The 24,116-nt window shown below is 42.8% G+C and overlaps 2 protein-coding genes across 4 annotated transcripts in view; both read left to right on the forward strand.

The window, feature by feature from the left end:
• The window catches only part of LOC106606466 (zinc finger protein 205), a 322,856-nt gene that overhangs the window by 80,643 nt on the left and 218,097 nt on the right, over nt 1-24,116 (forward strand). The window lies entirely within an intron of this gene.
• LOC106610048 (zinc finger protein 205-like) lies at nt 912-20,415 on the forward strand. The gene is made up of 7 exons (XM_045723150.1): nt 912-4,337; nt 4,714-4,844; nt 5,032-5,208; nt 8,869-9,015; nt 13,259-13,370; nt 13,583-13,692; nt 18,951-20,415. Exons 1-7 carry the CDS (start codon nt 4,079-4,081, stop codon nt 19,881-19,883), a joined length of 1,869 nt encoding a protein of 622 aa, XP_045579106.1. The 5' UTR covers nt 912-4,078; the 3' UTR covers nt 19,884-20,415.

Raw genomic sequence — 24,116 nt, forward strand, 5'->3', positions numbered from 1 at the left:
GATAAATCATATTTATGTCCACCATAATGGGTTTAACAACAGTGAAGTCATTCTATAACTACAGTATTGGACTCATGTAGTGGGGATGGGTAAACACTCCATGTTGAAAGTGTGTTTATTATCTGTGTGTACGTACTTGAGATGTCTGTATCACCTGTCTCTTCCAGGAGGAGGGTCCAGGGGTGCTGCTGGTGAAGGATGAGGGGTGTGAGGAGGTTCTGGGGAACCTTGAGGGGACCATGGTCATTGAGGACAACCAGACTACACCTCCTGAACCCACAGAGGAACCAGCTGAGCAGCACAGGACCACACACAGTCTCACTGAGGTGAGCCCGCTGTGAACTACTCTCTAAATGGTATTCGGTCAGGGCCTGTATCCACAAAGCCTCTCAGAGTAGGAGTGCTGTACTAGGATCAGTTTTGCCTTTTAGATCATAATAATAACACTATGTGTTTATTTATTTGACAGGTGGGGACCTGGTCCTCGATCAGCACTTTTACTCTGAGCCACTTTGTGGATACGGGCCCAGGCCTTGATTAATTTTGTCTTAAATGAAATGGGTTTCTATTCTATCTATTTTCTATTGTTCAACTCTACTGATGGTTTTATCACAACAAATGCTGGGTTATTGCGAATGTCCACACTGTGGTCTTGGCACATGAGCTCCAGCCAACTGCTGGCAGATACAGTGCAGGTAGGATTATTATGGATAAGAGTGAGATTCTTTTTATTTTTCAAACGGCAGCCAATCGTCAATCATCATTTCACCAGAATAAGACCTTCAATATTTAATTGAAAGGAGCATCAAGCTCACCGTGCATTTAAAAAAATACATTTAACCTTTAGGCAAGTCAGTTAAGAACAAATTCTTATTTACAACAGTGGGTTAATTGCCTTGTTCAGGGGCAGAGTGACAGATTTTTACCTTGTCATCTCGGGGATTCGATCCGGCAACCTTTCGGTTACTGGCCCAACACTCTAACCACTAGGCTACCTGCCGCCCCTTCACTTTCACCGCCCTGTGAAGTTCATCATAACTTATTTCATGGTGTCCTCCAAGTTCACTTCGATATGATGGTTGTTATATAAATATTTGGGGTTCCACCGCCATTTGTCGCAGAATACATTTTAACGACTCAAAAAGGTCCCTCCTTGTCTAGACTATTTTGTTATGTCGACATTTGGAGAGTTTACCGCCAGATTTGCTGTTTCCACCAGGCCTGTTTTGACATTTATTATCCAATGTACTTTTCTCACATAAAAAGGTTGGATGGAATCCTGGTTACACACAAAGTTGGATGTATTTAAACTGATGTACGTCACCATGTCACTGTGTTCATCAATGCAATAAGAACCAAAACATGCTCAAGTCAAGCCCCTCAACTGTTTCTGTTATGTGAAATCCCAGAGCACACAAGCTTATCTATCATCTGTGTTATGTGATCTTTACAAACAGTCCATGACTTCAAGCTGTTTGCAGTAAATGGCATGAAGGCTTCAGGTCTTGTGATGACTGGGGTGAAATATTAAACATGAACGAATGTAACCCTGTACTTGATATTCCAGACTGACTAATCGCTACAAACTGAGGAGTGTATGTCCTTTTAACTTCGGTTTAGGAGGGTAATTATTGCAAGAGATGTAGACTCGGACACTGTCAAAAAAGAGGAATAAATGCAAAAAAAACTAAAAATATCATGGTGAAAAGATGAAAACAAAACGCTTCCGCGTCAAGCCATCATCAGTGTAAATCAGAGGCGTCAAACTCATTCCATGGAGGGCCTAGTGCCCTCAAATTCAACTCTAGACCTCGAAGACAGTTCCACTGCACTTTTTAATTGATCCCCTCTAATCAGAGACTGATTTAGACCTGGGACATCAGGTGTGTGCAATTAATTATCAGCTAGAACAGAAAACCAGCAGGCTCCAGACCTCGTAGGGTAAGAGATGAGTACCTCTGGCCTAGTGTATGCTTTTTTTTGTTTTTTCCTTTCAATTAGGTGTGGGGAGTTCTTTACTAATTAGTGACCTTAATTCATCAATCAAGTACAAGGGAGGAGCGAAAACCCGCAATCACTCAGCCCTCCGTTGAATGAGTTTGACTCACGGCTTAAATGATCGGCACACACACACCTCTGACTTCGATTTCAAGTATAATTGCATGTGTCACATGATCAAGAAAGAAAATACATTAAATCAGTACCTTATACAATAGAATGCATGAACTACTACATTGTGTATATAAGCGGACAGAGAAATATAATCAATTATTGCTTTTAGAAATACCATGTGAACATTTCCTCAGAATAAATAACACAGGGTTGTAGAAAAAAACGGAATATAGAGTAGGGAGCTTGAAAGAGCTTGAAAGAAATTTGATTTGTTTATTTTTATTTCACCTTTATTTAACCAGGTAGGCAACTTGAGAACAAGTTCTCATTTACAATTGTGACCTGGCCAAGATAAAGCAAAGCAGTTCGACACATACAACAACACAGAGTTACACATGGAGTAAAACAAACATACACTCAATAATACAGTAGAAAAATAAGTCTATATACAATGTGAGCAAATGAGGTGAGATAAGGGAGGTATAAAGGCAAAAAAAGGCCATGGTGGCGAAGTACATACAATATAGCAAGTAAAACACTGGAATGGTAGATTTGTAGTGGAAGAAAGTGCAAAGTAGAAATAGAAATAAATCAATAGATGGGGGTATCAAGCTCCAGTAAAACTTACAGAAAACACTTCAATAACGATTCTTCATTCATGCCTGATAGGTGGAGAGTTTTTAGAACATCCACCTGTATTCTGTCTGGAGAACACTCAGTTCAAGATTACCACCCCTATGTGAACGATTTATCTTCTGTACAGAAGGACATGGAGGAGACTGGGTGACCGGCCTTCGAGAAGTGACGTGCTATTGGGGATTTAGGGTCATTTCTCCTTACACCACTCCTGTGTTCTATAATACGTGTTCTTATCTGTTTACTGGGTTGGCCCATGTATTGCTTATTGCATGGACAAGAGATAAGGTATATGACATTAGAAGAGCTGCATGTGAGGAACTGTTTCATAGTGTATTGTTTACCAGTGGCAGAGCTACTGAATTCGCTCACTTTTATACAGGAGTCCCTATATGCCGCAAACCTACCGCAGGGGTAGAAACCGGTAACCTGGTTCATTTTCTACTCTATTCTTGTTAACACAGTCTTCTTTCGAAACAAGTTTTCTCTGAGCTTGAAAGATACTGATCATAAGAGATTTTATGTGTAATGTAATAAGCAGTACCATATTTTTTTAAAACATTGTGCATACCTTTTTCATTTAACCACTCCCGTTGTTCTGTGACACCAACCAATAAGATCCTTTCTCTTAAGTAAAGCAGAGACCAATGGATTAATAAGAACATTGGTAAAAAAAAATTGTATGAGTTGCGGAAGGGAAAGACAACTGTATAAGATCCAGGAAAAGGTGGGGGCAGGGAGGTCCTCAGGTCCAGAGAGAAGGGACGAAGACGTAATCACAAGGCTGAGACTCATCAGGCTCAACAGCACTTTGAAATTACTAGGGAAACATCCAACTGGGAAGTTAAATCACAGGCAGAGGGAGATGGAGACAGTGGAACACATTCTATTTCAGTGCCAGTGATATGGAAGGGAAAGGGACAGTTTCTTAAGGAATAATGGTATTGAGGAGCCAAGTTTTATTGAACTGTTAAGAAAACCTTAAGGTGATATTGTATTGAATTATATATTTCGTTTAATTGTGTAGGGTTAAACTTTAAACCTTCCCTGTCTCTGATCCACACTCCAGTCGGTGGCGGAAATGCATCTTTAAAGTTGGTTGCCAACCGCTATTTAAAACCACTGAAGAAGAATCGTAAACGGAAGGGAACAGGAACAATTTCTACGTTAGCGGGTTTTGTTGTTATTTAGACGTTTATTAACACCCTGGAACTCCACAGCATCGCCTACTTGCCCCATATAGTGTTTAATTCGCGTTTGAGACAGGACTTGGTTGATAGATGTTATCTAGGTAACGCGGACGTTAACTAGCTAACGTTAGCTGCTAACAATGGCTAACTGTATTGCTTTTCACACTCAAATAGCCTCCATTATGGAGGTGTTAGCGAATGCAGCCGTGGCAGAAGTCTGTAAACTCGTAGACGACGACTATGCAGTGTTTCGTTTGGAAATAACTCAAAGCCAGAAAGAAAACAGGACATTACGGAGGAAACTACAGCTACTGGAACTGAAGGTGGCACGAGAGCGCGTCCTTATCAGTCGTCCCAGTAGTGTCAAGATCCTCGACAGATACAGAGGAATGGCAACAGGTACATTTTGCAGAAGGTGGAGGCTGCGCATGTGTTACTTTAGATGTGTTAACCACATATGGCTGGTTAACCAGAATTCAGTCTTGATCATTATTTGTATATTAGGCAATAATTCTGATTACTTAGCTAACTTGCAGAAAGACACTATCATATTCTAACCATTCTTGATTTACAGCGTTTCCCATTATTTAATAATTGAAAACAATATAATGCATGGAACATAATCAATCTATAAATAGTATTTAAAGAAGTTATGCGAAGTGTTATCTCACATCCTTGCGAATTCTAGACAGTGTCAAGACTGTAAATAGTGTACAATATACCATTGAGCATTGACAGTACCTAACCACCTCTTTTCCCCCAATCACTCTCTCAGGTGAAGGACATCTCACTGGAGGCCACAGGAGCTTTGTGAAGCCAACGGGACACAATACATGGAGAGATGACCAACCAATCACTGTTGATGAGGGGAGTGGAACCTCAACCCAGCAAGTTATCGTGATAGAGGTTAGTGTCATAGTATTACGTCAGAAAATCAAATGTGGCCAGTTTATTTCAGAAAGACTCCCCTCAGCTTTTCACTTGCTTACATGTACATCCTTATTTATCTGCCATAGGGGAGCTTGTGAGACTTCCCTATGACCTTGTTATCCAATTCTACTCATGTACCGGTAATAACCTCCCCTCATGTCAGTCTGCAGATACAGAGGCTGCAAGTCCTGGGGTCAAGCAGGAGAGGTCTGTAGGAGAGGAGGACCCAAGACACAGCAGAGACATCCAGACTGGAGTGGCTGGAAAGCACCTTGTAGCCACCGAGGACCTTGCCACCACCACCGTGCCCCAGGCCTGGACCCAACCTAGCATCACAGAGGTCAGTGGAATGCCGAAGGCCGTCCTCAAGTCAGAGATGGACACCGAGATATTAATTGTAACACAAAGGCTCTTACACACAGGATCTGACCGCAGATCAGACCCAGAGAGACTGGGGAGACTGGGCTGTCGTCCTGCTCCCAGCTCAGAGTATTTACCGGTATTTCACCAGAGCCAGAAGACGGTTCATTCCCGTGGAGATGGTGACGCGTTAGACACTGGTGGTGATGATCCGTCTTGTTCTTACACTACAGAGATGGACCCTGGCAACATATCCTTGGGTTTAGAGACACAGACTGATCTGTCTAGAGGGGACTGGAACCGATACAGTAGTAGTGTATACTCTGAAGGGTGCCTAGATAAGAAAGGGGAGGTTATAGTGGTAGATGAAGTGACTGTGAAAGTGGAGGGTGACGCTCCTCCCATATGGAATGCAGATAGTCACCTAGGAGACGGACACTCACAGGGCAGAGATTTCTTAGATTACAGGGGAAGCTTAGAGACAAATCTAAATGTTGCCACCCACTCCCCTTTACACGCATTCAGGGATCGCAATCCTGCGTCCACATTGATGGCACCTTCCGATTCACACAGCCACGTCCTTTCCGATCAGGTATTGAACTCAAACGACAGGGCTAGAGCCCAGGCTCAGGGAGGGGGTGCCACATCAGGCAATAGTAAAGAGAAACGGTTCCTCTGCATGTTCTGTAACAAAGGATTCAGCTGCCCCCAGAAGCTAGAGATCCACCAGAGGGTCCACACAGGGGTAAAACCCTTCAGCTGTACCCAGTGTCATATGCACTTTTCCGTGGCTGGAAACCTGAAGAGGCACCAGAGGGTCCATACAGGGGTGAAACCCTTCAGCTGTACCCATTGTCAAATGCACTTTGCTCAGGCTGGTGACCTGAAGAGGCACGAGAGGGTCCACACAGGGGAGAAACCCTTCAGCTGCCCCCAGTGTGAGAAGAGGTTCTCCCGTCAGCACCAGCTGAGGATGCACCTGAAGGTTCACACGGGAGAGAGGTCGTTCGCCTGTACACACTGCAGGAAGAGGTTCTCAGAGAGGAGCTACCTCAGGATACACCAGCAGAAAAACCATTCCACTCAATAACATAGAAAGTAACCATTCCATTCAATAGCTTCTGACATTTATATCAAACCATGCATCAAAGACGAAGATGAATTTATTGTTATCAGCTAAAAAGACCCACAGATGCATTTGGAATAACGAGTAACAGATTTCAGTATATATTGCAATATATAAGGCATACAATGCATTCGTAAAGTATTCTGACCCCTTGACTTTTTTCATATTTGTTACTTATTCCAAAATGGATTAAATAAAAACGAATCTACACACAATAATGCATAATGACAAAGCGAAAACAGGTTTAGAATTTTTTGCAAATGTATTGTCAGGCCTTTATGGTAGAGTGGCCAGGCGGAAGCCACTCCTCAATAAAAGGCACATGACAGCCCGCTTGGAGTTTGCCAAAAAGGCACCTAAAGACTCTCAGACCATGAGAAACAAGATTCTCTGGTCTGATGAAACCAAGATTGAACTCTTTGGCCTGAATGCCAAGTGTCACATCTGGGGGAAACCTGTCACCATCCCTACGGTGAAGCATGGTGGTGGCAGCATCATGCTGTGGGAATGTTTTTCAGGATCAAGGGAAAGATGAACGGAGCAAATTACAGAGAGATCCTTGATGAAAAACTGCTCCAGAGCACCCAGGACCTCGAACTGGGGTGACGGTTCACCTTCCAACAGAACAATGACCCTAAGCACACAGCCAAGACAACGTAGGCGTGGCAACGGGACAAGTCACAATGTCCTTGAGTGGCCCAGCCAGATCCCGGACTTGAATCTGATCAAACATCTCTTGAGAGACCAGGAAATATCTGTGCAGCGACGCTCCCCATCCAACCTGACAGAGCTTGAGAGAATCTGCAGAGAAAAATGGGAGAAACTCCCCAAATACAGGTGTGCCAAGCTTGTAGCATCATACCCAAGAAGACTCGAGGCTGTAATCACTGCCAAAGGTGCTTCAACAAAGTACTGAGTAAAGGGTCTGGATTCTTATGTAAATGTGATATTTCTGATTTTTTTTTTTTATATATAAGTTTGCAGAAATGTAAAAAAAAAAAAAAGGGGGGGGTTGCTTTGTCATTATTGTGTAGATTGAGGGGGGAAAAAAACAATTGAATCCATTTTAGAACAAGGCTGTAGTGTAATAAAATGTGGAAAAAGTGAAGGTCTGAATACTTTCTGAATGCACTGTAAGCCTAAAGTCTTTCAAATTGTGTTTGTACTGTATAGGCTATATGATGTTCATGAAAGCATATTACATTACTTAAATTCAACTGCTTTATTTTTTTCCCAAGACACTTTTTTTAATGAGAAAATTAATGCAGTTCATCAAGTTCATGCTGATTTTTAGTTGAGACGTGTATGTTTTCATATGATGTATTTAAAACTTGTTTAATAAACACAAAATGGGACTTTTCATTCTAAGACATTCATTGAGACTCCTTTTAATATACATCAGATCTGATCTCACCCTATTCTGCTTCATAACTAGTGATGAACCGTGTTATTGGTTAACAGTCAAAGTCATAATTATGGCTAAACCCCACCTATTTCTACAATTTCTCAAAATTAGATTTTAAACCTAACCATAATACTAACCTCATGCCTAAACTTAAATTAAGACCAAAAAGCAAATTTTCATTTTCATTCATTTTTATGGGCAATTGTGACTTAACTGTTGACGGCCAATATACACTTACTAAATATACCTACACTAACACCTACTGTACATGTCAAAATTGTTTAGTCAAGTTTGTCTGATGACTTGACTTATCATAGCTGACATCTTTACCCACAACATATTTATGTCCACCATGATGGGTTTAACAACAATGAAGTCATTCTGTAACTACAGTATAGGACTCAAACGTAGTGGGGATGGATAAACACTCAATGTTGGAAGTGTGTTTATCTGTGTGTACGCACCTGAAATTTTTATTCAAACGGGAAACTGGAGAGTGACGAACCGAGCAGCGTTGGCAGTTCTTGACACAAACTGGTGCGCCTGGCACCTACCTACCCCGTTCATAGGCACATTCACCCTCGGAATGGCACACATACACAATCCATGTCTCAGTTGTCTCAAAGCATAAAAATGCCTTCTTTAACACTGATTGAAACAAGTGGCATCAATAAGGGATCAGACTTGACCAGGTGAACGCTATGATCTCTTTGACGTCACATGTTAAATACACTTCAATCAGTATAGATGAAGTGGAGGAGACAAGTTAAAGACTCTTTAGTACACATCACATCCGATCTCATACTATTTTGCATAAACATGACAGCTCTTTATAACCAATATACAATTACTAAATATACCTACACACTAACAAACACTACTGTACACGTCAAAATAGTTTAGTAAGATTTGTCTGATGGTGACTTTTGACTATTTCCCCACAACAACATATTTATGTCCACCATGATGGGTTTAACAACAATGAAGTCATTCTATAACTACAGTACAGGACTCAAACGTAGTGGGGATGGATATACACTGTTTATTATCTGTGTGTACCTACCTGAGGAGTGTATGTCTGTGTAATCTGTGTCACCTCTCTCTTCAAGGAGGATGAGGAGGTGCTGCTGGTGAAGGAGGAGGGTCTGGGGAACACTGAGGGGACCATGGTCATGGATGACAACCAGACTACACCTCCTCCTGAACCCACAGAGGAACCAGCTGAGCAGCACAGGACCACACACAGTCTCACTGAGGTGAGCCCACTGTGAACTACTGTCTGAATGATATTAGGTCAGGGTCCGTATCCACAAAGCCTTTTTAATTTTTTTTTATTAACAATTATTTATTTCAAACGTCAGGATTTCCGTTAGGAAAATGTGGCACCGGACAATGTAACCTGGAAGATTTTTTATTTACCGTCCATTTGAGAAAATTACCGGACCCATATGCCGTGGGTGCATAACCCATTAATATCCACCCACGTTGCTCAGAATGACATAAATCACATTTAGATTATGGTAATGCATCTTAACAGAACATGCAACTCATGTAATGAAGCAGCCAAGAAAACAACATTTTCAAACATTTGCCAAAATGCAATTCGTGAGAAAACACCATTCTAAACACCATTGCTAATATGGCTAGGATTGTGGCGTCGGGACAATAAAAGAAAGTTGATATGAAAACCAATGGAACAGGAGAGAAATGGCATAGTGGTGGGTCCAATAAGAAAAGAAAATGGAAATAAATTAGCCAAAATTATATATACTGAACAAAAATATAAAATGCAACATCTAATGTGTTGGTCCCATGTTTCATTAGCTGAAATAAAAGATTCCAGAAATGTTCCATACGCACAAAATGTGTTTACATCCCTGTTAGTGAGCATTTCTCCTTTTCCAATATAATCCGTCCACCTGACAGGTGTGGCATATCAAGAAGCTGATTAAACAGCATGACCACTACACAGGTTCACATTGTGCTGGGGACAATAAAAGGCCATTCTAAAACGTGCAGTTTTGTCACACAACACAATGCCACAGATGTTTTGAGGGAGCGTGCAATTGGCATTGATAGGTTCTAAATTAACCTTATAAGCCACTCACTCCCCTTGCTTTGGGTGAGTAAGATGTTAAATGTATTTCTCCATCCCAATCTTTTAAAATTTCTTCCATGTCTTGTCCCATTAAATTAGTTTCTTGCAACAGGGCTATGACCAATGTTCCCTCAAAATTTTTGGGGCACTGAGCAAATTTCAGGTCTGCTGAGCGCAAGCTTGAGCATGAAATATTCTGTGCAATTTCCAGCACGCTGGTACTCTGAACACTGAGGCTGTACCTGCTTTATGGTACAGTTTAACAGTGGCCATGTAGGCTACTGTGGCTAGTTGATCATAATGTAGGCCTGCCTACCAGAGTGGCCTACCATCAAAAACAATGGAGAAAATGCATCCCATAACATTTTAACATGTTAATATCTATTCTATCTTTCAGCCTACAGTAGCAGCCAATGTGTGGTGTTCAATGCCTACATTCCATGAGACTTAAAAAAAAACATGCAGGGCTTGACATCAACCTGTTTATCCACTTGTCCTTCAGACAAGGAGGTGACTTAAAATGTTGTGTTTGATGCAAGAAACCACTTTACAAAATAAAAAGCATTATTATTCCTATACCATTATTACAGAGAATCACACAAACGATGCTACCCTCTGCCTATTGTCTACTTAGCTTATTAGGGCTCCCGAGTGGCGCAGCGGTCAAAGGCACTGGATCTCAGTGCAAGAGGTGTCACTACAGACCCTGGCTCGATTCCAGGCTGTATCACAACCGGCCGTGATTGGAGTCCCATAGGGCGGCGCACAATTGGCCCAGTGTCGTCCGGGTTAGTCTCGGGGAGCTGCCCTGGCAGTCTCGGGGAGCTGCTGGACGTGCAGCTGAGGGAACATTAGCTATGACACATTTTCATTTATTTAGGTAATTAAATATTTGTTTCCTTTTAATGCGGTGTGCCATAGACTTCACATTCCATGAAATTATGTTCAATTCAGAAAATGAAATCTGTGTACTGGCCATAAAAAAAATATACTGCTCAAAAAAAATAAAGGGAACACTTAAACAACACATCCTAGATCTGAATGAAAGAAATAATCTTATTAAATACTTTTTTTCTTTACATAGTTGAATGTGCTGACAACAAAATCACACAAAAATAATCAATGGAAATCCAATTTATCAACCCATGGAGGTCTGGATTTGGAGTCACACTCAAAATTAAAGTGGAAAACCACACTACAGGCTGATCCAACTTTGATGTAATGTCCTTAAAACAAGTCAAAATGAGGCTCAGTAGTGTGTGTGGCCTCCACGTGCCTGTATGACCTCCCTACAACGCCTGGGCATGCTCCTGATGAGGTGGCGGATGGTCTCCTGAGGGATCTCCTCCCAGACCTGGACTAAAGCATCCGCCAACTCCTGGACAGTCTGTGGTGCAACGTGGCGTTGGTGGATGGAGCGAGACATGATGTCCCAGATGTGCTCAATTGGATTCAGGTCTGGGGAACGGGCGGGCCAGTCCATAGCATCAATGCCTTCCTCTTGCAGGAACTGCTGACACACTCCAGCCACATGAGGTCTAGCATTGTCTTGCATTAGGAGGAACCCAGGGCCAACCGCACCAGCATATGGTCTCACAAGGGGTCTGAGGATCTCATCTCGGTACCTAATGGCAGTCAGGCTACCTCTGGCGAGCACATGGAGGGCTGTGCGGCCCCCCCAAAGAAATGCCACCCCACACCATGACTGACCCACCGCCAAACCGGTCATGCTGGAGGATGTTGCAGGCAGCAGAACGTTCTCCACGGCGTCTCCAGACTCTGTCACGTCTGTCACGTGCTCAGTGTGAACCTGCTTTCATCTGTGAAGAGCACAGGGCGCCAGTGGCGAATTTGCCAATCTTGGTGTTCTCTGGCAAATGCCAAACGTCCTGCACGGTGTTGGGCTGTAAGCACAACCCCCACCTGTGGACGTCGGGCCCTCATACCACCCTCATGGAGTCTGTTTCTGACCATTTGAGCAGACACATGCACATTTGTGGCCTGCTGGAGGTCATTTTGCAGGGCTCTGGCAGTGCTTCTCCTGCTCCTCCTTGCACAAAGGCGGAGGTAGCGGTCCTGCTGCTGGGTTGTTGCCCTCCTACGGCCTCCTCCACGTCTCCTGATGTACTGGCCTGTCTCCTGGTAGCGCCTCCATGCTCTGGACACTACGCTGACAGACACAGCAAACCTTCTTGCCACAGCTCGCATTGATGTGCCATCCTGGATGAGCTGCACTACCTGAGCCACTTGTGTGGGTTGTAGACTCCGTCTCATGCTACCACTAGAGTGAAAGCACCGCCAGCATTCAAAAGTGACCAAAACATCAGCCAGGAAGCATAGGAACTGAGAAGTGGTCTGTGGTCCCCACCTGCAGAACCACTCCTTTATTGGGGGTGTCTTGCTAATTGCCTATAATTTCCACCTGTTGTCTATTCCATTTGCACAACAGCATGTGAAATTTATTGTCAATCAGTGTTGCTTCCTAAGTGGACAGTTTGATTTCACAGAAGTGTGATTGACTTGGAGTTACATTGTGTTGTTTAAGTGTTCCCTTTATTTTTTTGAGCAGTGTATATATATATATATTTATTTACACGTCTAAAACATTCATGGCTGTAGTACCATAGGATGAACCATAGAGTGGGCACGCGTTAAAAACAACTCGGAACTGGGAACTCGGAAATCTCCGACTTCCGACTTAAGTGCGTCCAAAACAATTGGGAACTCTGGGGGGTGGGGGGGGGACAAGCTCCGACTGGGAAAAATCGATTTCAACGGTCACCCAACCCGGAATTCCAACTCGAGTCTCTTTCTAGTGCTCCGACTTTCCGACCTGAAGATCACTGACGTCATGATTTGACCTCATATTTTTTCGAGTTCCCAATTGTTTTGAATGTGGCATCAGAGTCGGAGTGTTCTAGGATAAGTTTTTACTTTAAGATAATAATGAATAAGATTAGTTGGAAAGATCCTAGATCAGCACTCCTACTCCAAGGCTCTTTGTGAATAAGGACCCAGGTCTTGATTTATTTTGTATTAAGTGTGGTACCATGCCTTTAAATTATCGAACCATTAAAAGGGAAGATAGAGGTAGTTTTGTGAACCAGTGCTAACTAGCTTAGCGGCAAACACTGGAAGTCTTCCGGTACAGCTAGCAAGCTAGTTAGCATTGGTTCGCTGAATTACCTCTTAACTGCCTGCATACTGGACACAGAGACAATAATGGTATCCACGAGTTCATCTGATTCATCTCTTTAAAGACTGTCACGTAATCAAATCAACTAACAGGTTTGCATAGTACTCATTGCAATCCCTCATTGCCCAATCAGAAGATGAACCATAGCAGGGTGCTCATATCAGATTTCTGGATCCAACATCCTCCCACTCTGTATCTCTTACAGTCAGTAGACATGGAGGATGGGAAGCCTGATCTGCTGATAGTCAAAGTGGAGACAATAGAAGACGAACCAGAGAGCATTGATCTGCTGAGTGGACTAAAGATGGGGGAGCAAGGTAAGGGAGAAATACATATAGCCTACAGACAGTAATAGATCTTCAATGGGAATAGTGATGCACCTGGCTATTATTTTCTTCAGTTATAAATTAAAATCAATACAACTTATGTTTACACACATGATTTATGTACTTGACCAGGACATTGACTCCATATTTAGAGTTTTCTCTGCCATGTTTGTAAATGTCTATTTTGTAACCTCTTCCTGCAGGTGGTTGGCCGGAGCCTAACAAGGGAGACTGGGCAGCCATCTTGGAATCCCAGACGGCCGCAGCCAAGGACCCAGGGGACCACATCACTGAGCAGGGCGAGATAGTGGAGGTCAGTGGATGGGACAGCGTCCTCAACTCTGGACTGGGGAACAACACTATTAGCCACAACCCCAAAAAATATTCCTAGTAGTCTACACATAATACCCCATAATGCCAGAGCGAAAACAGGTTTTTAGAAATCTTTGTAAATGTAATACAAATAAAAAACAGATACCTTATTTATATAAGTATTCAAACCCTTTGCTATTAGACTCGAAATTGAGCTCAGGTGCATTCTGTTTCCATTAATCATCCTTGATGTTTCTACTTCATTGGAGTCCACCTGTGGTAAATTCAATTGATTGGACATGATTTGTAAAGAAACACACCTGTCTATATATGGTCCCACAGTTGACAGTGCATGTCAGAGCAAAAACCAAGCCATGAGGTAGAAGGAATTGTCCGTAGAGCTCCAAGACAGGAATGTGTCGAGGCACAGATCTGGGGAAGGGTACCAAAACATTTCTGCAGCATTGAAGGTCGCCAAGAACACAGTGGCCTCCATCATTCTTAAATGGAAGAAGTTTGGAACCACCAGACTCTTCCTAGAGCTGGCTGCCCGGCCAAACTGAGCAATCGGGGGAGAAGGGCCTTGGTCTGGTAGGTGACCAAGAGCCCTATGGTCACGCTGACAGAGTTCCAGAGTTCCTCTGTGGAGATGAGAGAACCTTCCAGAGGGACAACCATCTCTGCAGCACTCCACCAATCAGGCCTTTATGGTAGAGTGGCCAGACGTAAGCCACTCCTCAGTAAAAGGCACATGACAGCCCGCTTGGAGTTTGCCAAAAAGGCACCTAAAGACTCTCAGACCTTGAGAAACAAGATTCTCTGTTCTGATGAAACCAAGTTTGAACTCTTTGGCCTGAATGCCAAGAGTCACGTCTGGAGGAAACCTGGCACCATCCCTACGGTAAAGCATGGTGGTGGCAGCATCATGCTGTGGGGATGTTTTTCAGCGGCAGTGACTGGGAGACTAGTCAGGATCGAGGGAAAGATGAACGGAGCAAATTACAGAGAGATCCTTGATGAAAACCTGCTCCAGAGCGCTCAGGACCTCAGACTGGGTCGACGGTTCACCTTCCAACAGGACAACGACCATATGCACACAGCCAAAGCAACGCAGGAGTGGCTTCGGGACAAGTCTCTGAATGTCCTTGAGTGGCCCAGCTAGAGCCCGGACTTGAACGCGATCTAAAATAGCTGTGCAGCGACGCTCCCCATCCAACCTGACCGAGCTTGAGAGGATCTGCAGAGAAGAATGGGAGAACCTCCCCAAATACAGGTGTGCCAAGCTTGTAGCATCATACCAAAAAAGACTCGAGGCTGTAACCGCTGCCAACGGTGCTTCAACAAAGTACTGAGTAAAGGGTCTGGATACTTATGTAAATGTGATATCAGTTTTTTTTATAAATTAACAAAAATGTCTAAAAACTTGTTTTTGCTTTGTCATTATGTGGTCTTGTGTGTAGATTGATGAGGGAAAAAACATTTAATAAATGTTAGAATAAGGCTGTAACCTAACAATGTGGAAAAAGTCAAGGGATCTGAATACTTTCCGAAGCCACTGTGTTCCCTACAGGTTATAGAACTTTATATCTACAGGTTATATCTGTTCAGACCCCAGTCTTACCTACAGTTGAAGTCGGAAATGTACATACACTTAGGTTGGAGTCATTAAAACTTGTTTTTCAACCACTCCACAAATTTATTTTAACAAACTATAGTTTTGGTAAGTCAGTTAAGACATCTACTTTGTGCATGACACAAGTCATTTTTCCAACAATTGTTTACAGACAGATTATTTCACTTATAATTCACTATCACAATTCCAGTGGGTCAGAAGTTTACATACACTAAGTTGACTGTGCCTTTTAAACAGCTTGGAAAATTCCAGAAAATGATGTCATGGCTTTAGAAGCTTCTGATAGGCTAATTGACATAATTTGAGTCAACTGGAGGTGTACCTGTGGATGTATATCAAGGCCTACCTTCAAACTCCGTGCCTCTTTGCTTGACATCATGGGAAAATCAAAAGAAATTAGCCAAGACCTCAGAAAACAAATTGTAGACCTCCACAAGTCTGGTTCATTCTTGGGAGCAATTTCCAAACGCCTGAAGGTACCACGTTCATCTGTACAAACAATAGTACGCAAGTATAAACACCACGGGACCACGCAGCCATCACACCACTCAGGAAGGAGACGCGTTCTGTCTACTAGAGATGAACGTACTTTGGTGCGAAAAGTGCAAATCAATCCCAGAACAACAGCAAAGGACCCTGTGAAGATGCTGGAGGAAACAGGCACAAAAGTATCTATATCCACAGTCAAACGAGTCCTTTATCAACATAACCTAAAAGGCCGCTCAGCAAGGAAGAAGCCACTGCTCCAAAACCTCCATAAAAAAGCCAGACTACGGTTTGCAACTGCACATGGGGACAAAGATCGTACTTTTTGGAGAAATGTCCTCTGGTCTGATGAAACAAAAATAGAACTGTTTGGCCATAATGACCATTATGTTTGGAGGAAAAAGGGGGAGGCTTGCAAGCCGAAGAACACCATCCCAACCGTGAAGAACAGGGGTGGCAGCATCATCTTGCGGGGGTGCTTTTCTGCAGGAGGGACTGGTGCACTTCACAAAATAGATGGCATCATGAGGTAAGAAAATTATGTGGATATATTGAAGCAACATCTCAAGACATCAGTCAGGAAGTGAAAGCTTGGTCGCAAATGGGTCTTCCAAATGGACAATGACCCTAAGTATACTTCCAAAGTTGTGACAAAATGGCTTAAGGACAACAAAGTCAAGGTATTGGAGTGGCCATCACAAAGCCCTGACCTCAATCCTATAGAAAACTTTTGGGCAGAACTGAAAAAGTGTGTGCGAGCAAGGAGGCCTACAAACCTGATTCAGTTACACCAGCTCTGTCAGGAGGAATGGGCCAAAACTTATTGTGGGAAGCTTGTGGAAGGCTACCCGAAACGTTTGACCCAAGTTAAACAATTTAAAGGCAATGCTACCAAATACTCATTGAGTGTATGTAAACTTCTGACCCACTGGGAATGTGATGAAAGACATAAAAGCTGAAATAAATAATTCTCTACTATTATTCTGACATTTGACATTCTTAAAATAAAGTGGTGCTCCTAACTGACCTAAGACAGGGAATTTCTACTCGGATTAAATGTCAGGAATTGTGAAAAACTGAGTTTAAATGTATTTGGCTAAGGTGTATGTACACTTCCAACTTCAACTGTACCTACACGTCTATGTCAAAGATAATAAAACAAAAACACTATAGTACTACAGTATTTTATATTATAGTTAACTGTGTATATACTACATGAAATACTACAGTAAAGTCTGCAAGAACACTACAGTGAATACTATAGTACTTTTTCATGTGGGGGACCAGGGTGAGGCGTAGATTTGGTCCACGGGGACGGGGAGGTGTACATATGCGACGGGAGAGAACAGACACAGACTCGGCTAGCGATGCTCCGTCCTGCTCCTATAGTTGTGATTCAGAGAGACTGATGGGGCCTCAGGTTAACCCCCTAACAGGTGCTGCCTTCAGCCTGCCTTCTATAGGATCTATCAACTGGAACATGGACCCTGTGACAACACAGACACTCCCTGGCCTTCGTCCTCCTCACACTCTCCTAATGTTAAACCAGACCTCAGACAATGCCAGTGCCTCAACACTAAATGGCTACACAAGTCCATTGACAAATGACAGTAGTAGAGACGTAATCAGTAAAGGTGGCAGCGCCAAAGACAAGCGCTTCCCGTGTTCATTCTGTGAGAAAGCCTTCAGTTTCCCCAAACAGGTGGAGATCCACCAGAATGCACATGGGGGAGAACCGTTCAGCTGCCACCTGTGCGGGGACAGTTTTTCCGACTCGTTCAACCTGGAGAGGCACCAGAGGGTCCACACGGGGGAGAACCCTACAACTGCCCCCAATCTGAGAATAGGTTCTCCCACCAACACCAGCTGAAGATGCACCTGAAGGTCCACAGTGGAGAGAGACCATTTGCCTGTACTCACTGCAGGAAGAGGTTCTCAGAGAGGAGCTACCTCAGGATACACCAGCAGAAAATGCACACGGCCCATGTATAGAGTATAGTGACATGTAATGTAGTACTAGTTAGTTTGTAGTTAATTCTGTTGGTTTAGGATGTAGTAGGGAACTGGATGAGAAGAAATTAGGAAAGAATGAGTATGACAAGGCAGAGTAGATGATATGGTGATGGTTGGTGTGATGGTGTCTGTAAAAATGCTTCACTAATGAAAAGTGACACTGTGTCCCAATAGGTTGATACTTGTATTTTATAATGGGGAAAGGATTGTGCCTTAAAGGCTCAGTGCAGTCAAAAACTGTAGATATTTAGATATATTTTCTCACTGAGGTTAGAATTATACTGTGAAATTGGGAAAATTATAATACCCTTTTAGTGTAAGAGCTGTTTTGGTGGGATAGAGTTTCGGCCCTGCCTGGTGACAGCACCAGGTGTTAAATTAGTTAATAGACCAATAAGAGAGTTCCAAACCTCTCTGCCAATAACAGCTAGTTTTCAGTTTTCCCCTCCCCACTCACACCACTCCCAGACAGTCCTAGTTCAATTCTTGCTTGAGAAATTGCTCTTTGCTAAGAAGCTATTTTTGTTTCTTTTTGACCTTTTGAAAACAATCACAGTAAGGTACTTAGTTGTTAACCAGAAATGATTAGATACTGAGATAAAAACGGCTGCATTGGACCTTTAATGAATGTTCACTGGACATAAAGTAGTGAAGCTGTGTGTAATGTCATGTTGAACCTTTTCCAAAGTATTCTAAACTTAATTTGATCAAAGGGAAGTTACCAGATTTACAAGAAGTGTTACCATAGTTAGAAAAGTTATTCTACTTCACATGTATCGTTTTGTATAATAAAAGTACAACATTATCTTAGTATATGACCATTTTGTTGAAATTAAATACAAAATTGACTCTGTGCTGACTCACTTGGTTATTTTTGATTATTGCCAGGACTGTTTCCCTTCTCTCAGTCGAACCAAAACATTATACTTAATTCTTGAATCAACACGTGTACATTTTTTTTTTTTATAGTAAACTTCAATGGGTCAATATTGTTAGGTACTTAAATCACAGTGTTAAAGATAGGCTTGACTGTGGTTAACATTTTATAATATAATGTTTCTGTGTCTACAGCAAAGAGTTTCTTATATAAACCTTTATATGCTATTCTGCTCAATTTGTGTTTATAGTCTGCAGTCCATGAGGACCTGCTGATTTCTGGTGTTGCTGACGGGAGAGACTGGACCTCTGAAGTGGCTGGTCACAAATCCTGGCCCCGGATCAGGACCCTGGATCAGGAGTCATCGCTCTTCCTTCCCGAGTCGCAACTAGGACCAAACCAAGAGGGACAGAGACTCCACCACCACACAGAACACAACCAGTGGACAGGAGGACTGAACAACCTCAGTCCTGGTGGTCATCAGAGAGACCGAGGCTCCAGTCAGGGATCCAGTCTGCAGCCCAGACCCTTCTCTCCACAGTCTCAGTGCAGGGATGAAGCAGGGCCTGGGGCTGATAGAGATAGACCCTCCTGTTCCTATGATGCAAACACCACATTATCCATGATGAACAGAGCAGATCACCCTGGGCTTCAGCCTTCACAGAGAGTGGTGGGAGACCCCCCTGGCGGTAGTCTTTCAGGAAGTCTGTCTTCAGGGTCTCGTCTAATGCCTGGTGACTGGGTTCATAGAAGGCCTGGACCTGGGTCTAGCCTTCCTCAGCTACCTCATGGTTACCCCACAAATACAGACAGGGTCAGGATGGACGTTCACGAGAAGTACTTAGCTTATAACACAGCACACAAACCCAACAACACCCAAACAATGGCTAGAGGTCAAGGAGGGAACTCAAAGACTAACCCCCTGAGGGTGGTGGCTCCTGCTTCTACCTCCTCGGGTGTCATTGGGTCACAACGTGGGAGGCCGAGCAATAGGACAGACGCCGACAAGCCGTACGCCTGCCTCACGTGTGGGAAGCGTTTCGCTGAGGCGAACTATGTGAAGAAGCACCAGACTGTTCACACAAAGGAGAGGCCCTTTAAGTGTAAGCTGTGTTACAAGAGCTTCTCCTTCCAGAATAACCTTATCAGACACAGGAGTGTCCACAATGGGAAGAAATCATAGAAGCGTATGAGTTTTACACAGGGCATATCTGGGAACCATTATTTATCTGACATACACTAAATGGACACCCCTTCAAATTGGTGACAGGTGTTTACAATCGAGCACACAGACATGCAATCTCCAAAGACAAACATTGGCAGTAGAATGGCCCATACTGAAGAGCTCAATGACCTTCAACATGGCACCATCATAGGATGCCTTCATTCCAACAGTCAGTTCATCACGTTTCTGCCCTGCTAGAGCTGCCCCGGTCAACTCTAAGAGCTGTTATTGTGAAGTGGAAATGTCTAGGAGCAACCACAGCTCAGCCACGAAGTAGTAGGCCACACAAGCTCACAGAACGGGACTGTCGAGTGCTGAAAATCGTAGCTCATAAAAATCGTCTGTCCTCGGTTGCAACACTCACTACTGAGTTCCAAACTGCCTCTGGAAGGAACATCGGCACAAAAACTGTTCGTCGGGAGCTTCATGAAATGGGTTTCCATGGCTGAGCAGCCGCACACAAGCCTAAGATCACCATGCGCAATGCCAAGCGTCAGCTGGAGTGGTGTAAAGCTCGCCGCCATTGGACTCTGGAGCAGTGGAAACGCGTTCTCTGGAGTGATGAATCTGGCAGTCCAATGGATGAATCTGGGTTTTGCAGATGCAGGGAGAACGCTACCTGCCCGAATGCATAGTGCCCACTGTAAAGTTTGGTGGAGGAGGAATAATGGTCTGAGGCTGTTTATGGTTTGGGCTCCTTAGTTCCAGTGAAGGGAAATCTTAATGCTACAGCATGCAATGACATTCTAGACAATTATGTGCTTTGTGGCAACAGTTTGTTGAAGGCCCTTTCCTGTTTCAGCATGAAAATTCCCCTGTGCACAAAGCGAGGTCCATACAGAAATGGTTTGTCAAGATCGGTGTGGAAGAACTTGACTGGCCTGCACAGATACCTGACCTCAACCCCTTAGAACACCTTTGGGATGAATTGGACCACCGATTGCGAGCCAGGCCTAATCGCCCATCATAGGTGCAGGACCTCACTAATGCTTTTGTGGCTGAATGGAAGCAAGTCCCTGCAGCAATGTCCCAACATCTAGTGGAAAAGCCTTCCCAGGAGAGTGGAGGCTGTTATAGCAGCAAAGGGGGGGACCAACTCCATATTAATGCCCATGATTTTGGATTGAGATGTTCAACGAGCAGGTGTCCACATACTTTTGGTCATGTAGTGTATTATAGTTATGTGTAGTGTATTGGGGTAAGAGGGTTTTTTGGATTACTAGGTCCCTCGTTTGAGCATCTGGGTACACTCATATTCTTACATGATACAGACTTGTTTGGTGTGCTAGCATAGACAAAATACTGTCATTGAAGTGTAACACTACATGTCCCCTCTGAATTTGGTTTTGCCTATGTTCTATTCATAACAAATACAATGTCTCCCCCCCCAACATTATTCGGCATAATCAGGTGGTACCTGTTCCTTTATGTACAAAAAAATAGGTGATCAAATCTGTTAATAAATTAGAAATCATGTTGTCATGCCCTTTTTATTTGCCCGTGTATCATTTAGAATAACAAATGGCCTCCGTTTGCTTGGCTTCCTTCGAACCTATAGGTTTCTGTCCTTGACACTGATGGGATCTAACCAGCCATTCTTGTTAGGTCATTTACTGTAATTTTTCCACCACACTTGTAGTGAAAGAAAGTGTTCCAGTCAGCCATATTGGCACTCCCTAGTAGTAGGAATGAATGGAATCCTACAGTATTTCAATTATATGTATTATTATATTTTTTTGTGTGGGGGCAGTAACATAAGTCACCCCAAAAAATTATACTTCAGGAAAATGCTATATTTTTATGTTTTAACTCACATATTAATTTAAACGTGAATTAAGGTGTCTAATATTAAAAAAAAACGTGGCAAAAACGTAAACAAAAAAAATGTAGACAATAATACATATATCTATAGCTTCCAAAATATTTCTTACAATGATGGAGGCACGGTGCCTTCAACACGGCAGGTAGCCTAGTGGTTATAGCGTTGGGCCAGTAACCGAAAGGTTGCAAGATCGAATCTCCGAGCTGACAAGGTAAAAAAATCTGTCGTTCTGCCCCTGAACAAGGCAGTTAGGCCGTCATTGTAAATAAGAATTTGTTCTTAATTGACTTGCCTAGTTAAAGGTTAAATATAAATTAATAAACAGCGCCCCCTACAGTATTCTAGAGTGCGTTCATAAATTCAGTCTGGCTATCTACTCCGATTTCCTGAGCACTCTCGTCTGACAGTGTGCTAGAGCCTAGAATACTGATGAATTTACTAACACGCAACACCCGATGAATATGAAGTTTAATCGTTATCTCAGCTTTTCATTTCCTTAACTGGCCATACTGATTCAGTGGTGATTTTAGCATGTAAATCTTGGTGGGGGAAAAATTGGTGGGTTGCATGCCAGCAAAGCCACTACACAACACTAAACAATACATTCATTGCACTATAACGGTGACAAACAGTGCCCACAAAATGTTAGGGCCTACATAAAGCTGTACCAACAGCAGAGTCCCAACAGCAGTCCCAACACCTTACCACTGCTACACCTGGCTATCAGCTGAGCCTTGTCTGGCAACGAAAACAGTTCATTCAACCTCATTTACTGCTTTAAAAAAATATATAGCTGATATGGATGACTTGCTTAAACAAGTGTGGTTTCTACTGACTACTGAGATGTACAAACACTGACATAAGGGGACAAAAGCGGCTAAGAGGCAATCCGTAATTTCAATTAAGACATTAATGAGCGAGCTAGGATGGATGTAGTCAATACAACTATTTGTTCAGCACTTTCGAAATGTACAGTGACATAATTCTGAACATGGGCCGTTCTTACAGTGTACACCAAGTCAGAACTGTAGGATAAATAAAGGGGGCATATAAGCAGACAATGAAAGCACTTACAATATTCAATGATTACATTTCTCTAAAACAGGTTATACATGTGCACCACCAAGTCAAAACAGTAGGCGAAATTAAGAGGTGAAAATAGAAAAAGTTATTTGGGTGAGGCATATGGGCTACTAACAGCTTACTACACAACATACACTTAGTATTACTTTCTTAGCTACAGTATACATATTTCCCTGGCATATTACATAATTTATGCAGCAGCATCTCACTTGAACAGGAAGGTGGCGGTCTATCATGGGCAAATTTTGTCAAAGTCTGTGATTCTATGGATTTATGGTGCTTTCAAGACAACTGGGAACTCTGGAAAAAAAACAAGGTTGAATCATGATGACGTCAGTGATCTTCAGGTCATAGCTCTAAAAAGAGACCTGTGTTCCCAACTTACAATTCCGAGTTGGATGACCGTTCAAAACGTATTTTCCCAGTCCGAGCCAATTTATTCCTGAGTTCACAGTTGTCTTGAACTCACTGAATTCAGATTCCCAGTTCTGAGTTAAATTGTTTTGAGTGCAGCAGAAATGATGCTGGATTGACAGCATGGCCAATGTTGAATGTTAGAATTTTAAGCTTGGAAAAGAGACCCTTAAACCAACAATTGGGACCACACACCCACTCAACTGAATAGCAGGCTAGTGATTGCTTTGCAATGCTTGCAGATAGCCACTGATTCCTTCCAAACCACTCCTTTGCGATTTCCAACTTGTGTAATGTTTATGTCCAAAGGTTGATGAGTACCGATACATTTTATCTATAATTTCTCTTCATTATTTCTCTTCATATGACAAGGAGTAAAAAGGATTTGCCAGTAGATTGTCGAATTGATTCATGATGACTGCCAGCTAAGATTTTGATAGTATGATGTTGACATGATCAGTCCAATCAAAGCTACTGTAGATATAATGTGATTTGATGTCATTTTATTTGCGGCCAATGACCTTGAGACTTCTTGGATGGGCACTTCTAATGTAACTCTATGGCAGCACCCAAGGGGCTTGAATTTTCGAGCTCTACCCTTAGATTTGGCGGTGACATAGTGTCCCCATGAGTGACATAACACTGAGCCAATCATGAAGCAACTAGAGAATATTTCCAACCCCTACACTCTGTATTTTAAGCTGGCTTCCCCACCACCACAGAAAGCACTTAGCTAGACTGAAACGCCTTCATTTTGGAGGTGACTTACTCAAGAAAGAAAAAAAAGAGACCATGTTTGTATGGATGCTTTATTAACTCAATGATTTTGTATAATATTTTACATTGTTTGCAAACTGATGTGACATGTATTA

The sequence above is a fragment of the Salmo salar genome, chromosome ssa08 (genome assembly GCF_905237065.1).
Source record: "Salmo salar chromosome ssa08, Ssal_v3.1, whole genome shotgun sequence".
Taxonomy (NCBI): domain Eukaryota; kingdom Metazoa; phylum Chordata; class Actinopteri; order Salmoniformes; family Salmonidae; genus Salmo; species Salmo salar.

Bases quoted from the DNA above. Each gene is read 5' to 3' on its own strand.
- LOC106610048 (XM_045723150.1), top strand. From the start codon at position 4,079: ATGGCTAACTGTATTGCTTTTCACACTCAAATAGCCTCCATTATGGAG. The intron at 4,845-5,031 runs GTTAGTGTCATA...CCCTCATGTCAG, and splicing joins AGCAAGTTATCGTGATAGAG to TCTGCAGATACAGAGGCTGC. The intron at 5,209-8,868 runs GTCAGTGGAATG...TCTCTCTTCAAG, and splicing joins CCCAACCTAGCATCACAGAG to GAGGATGAGGAGGTGCTGCT.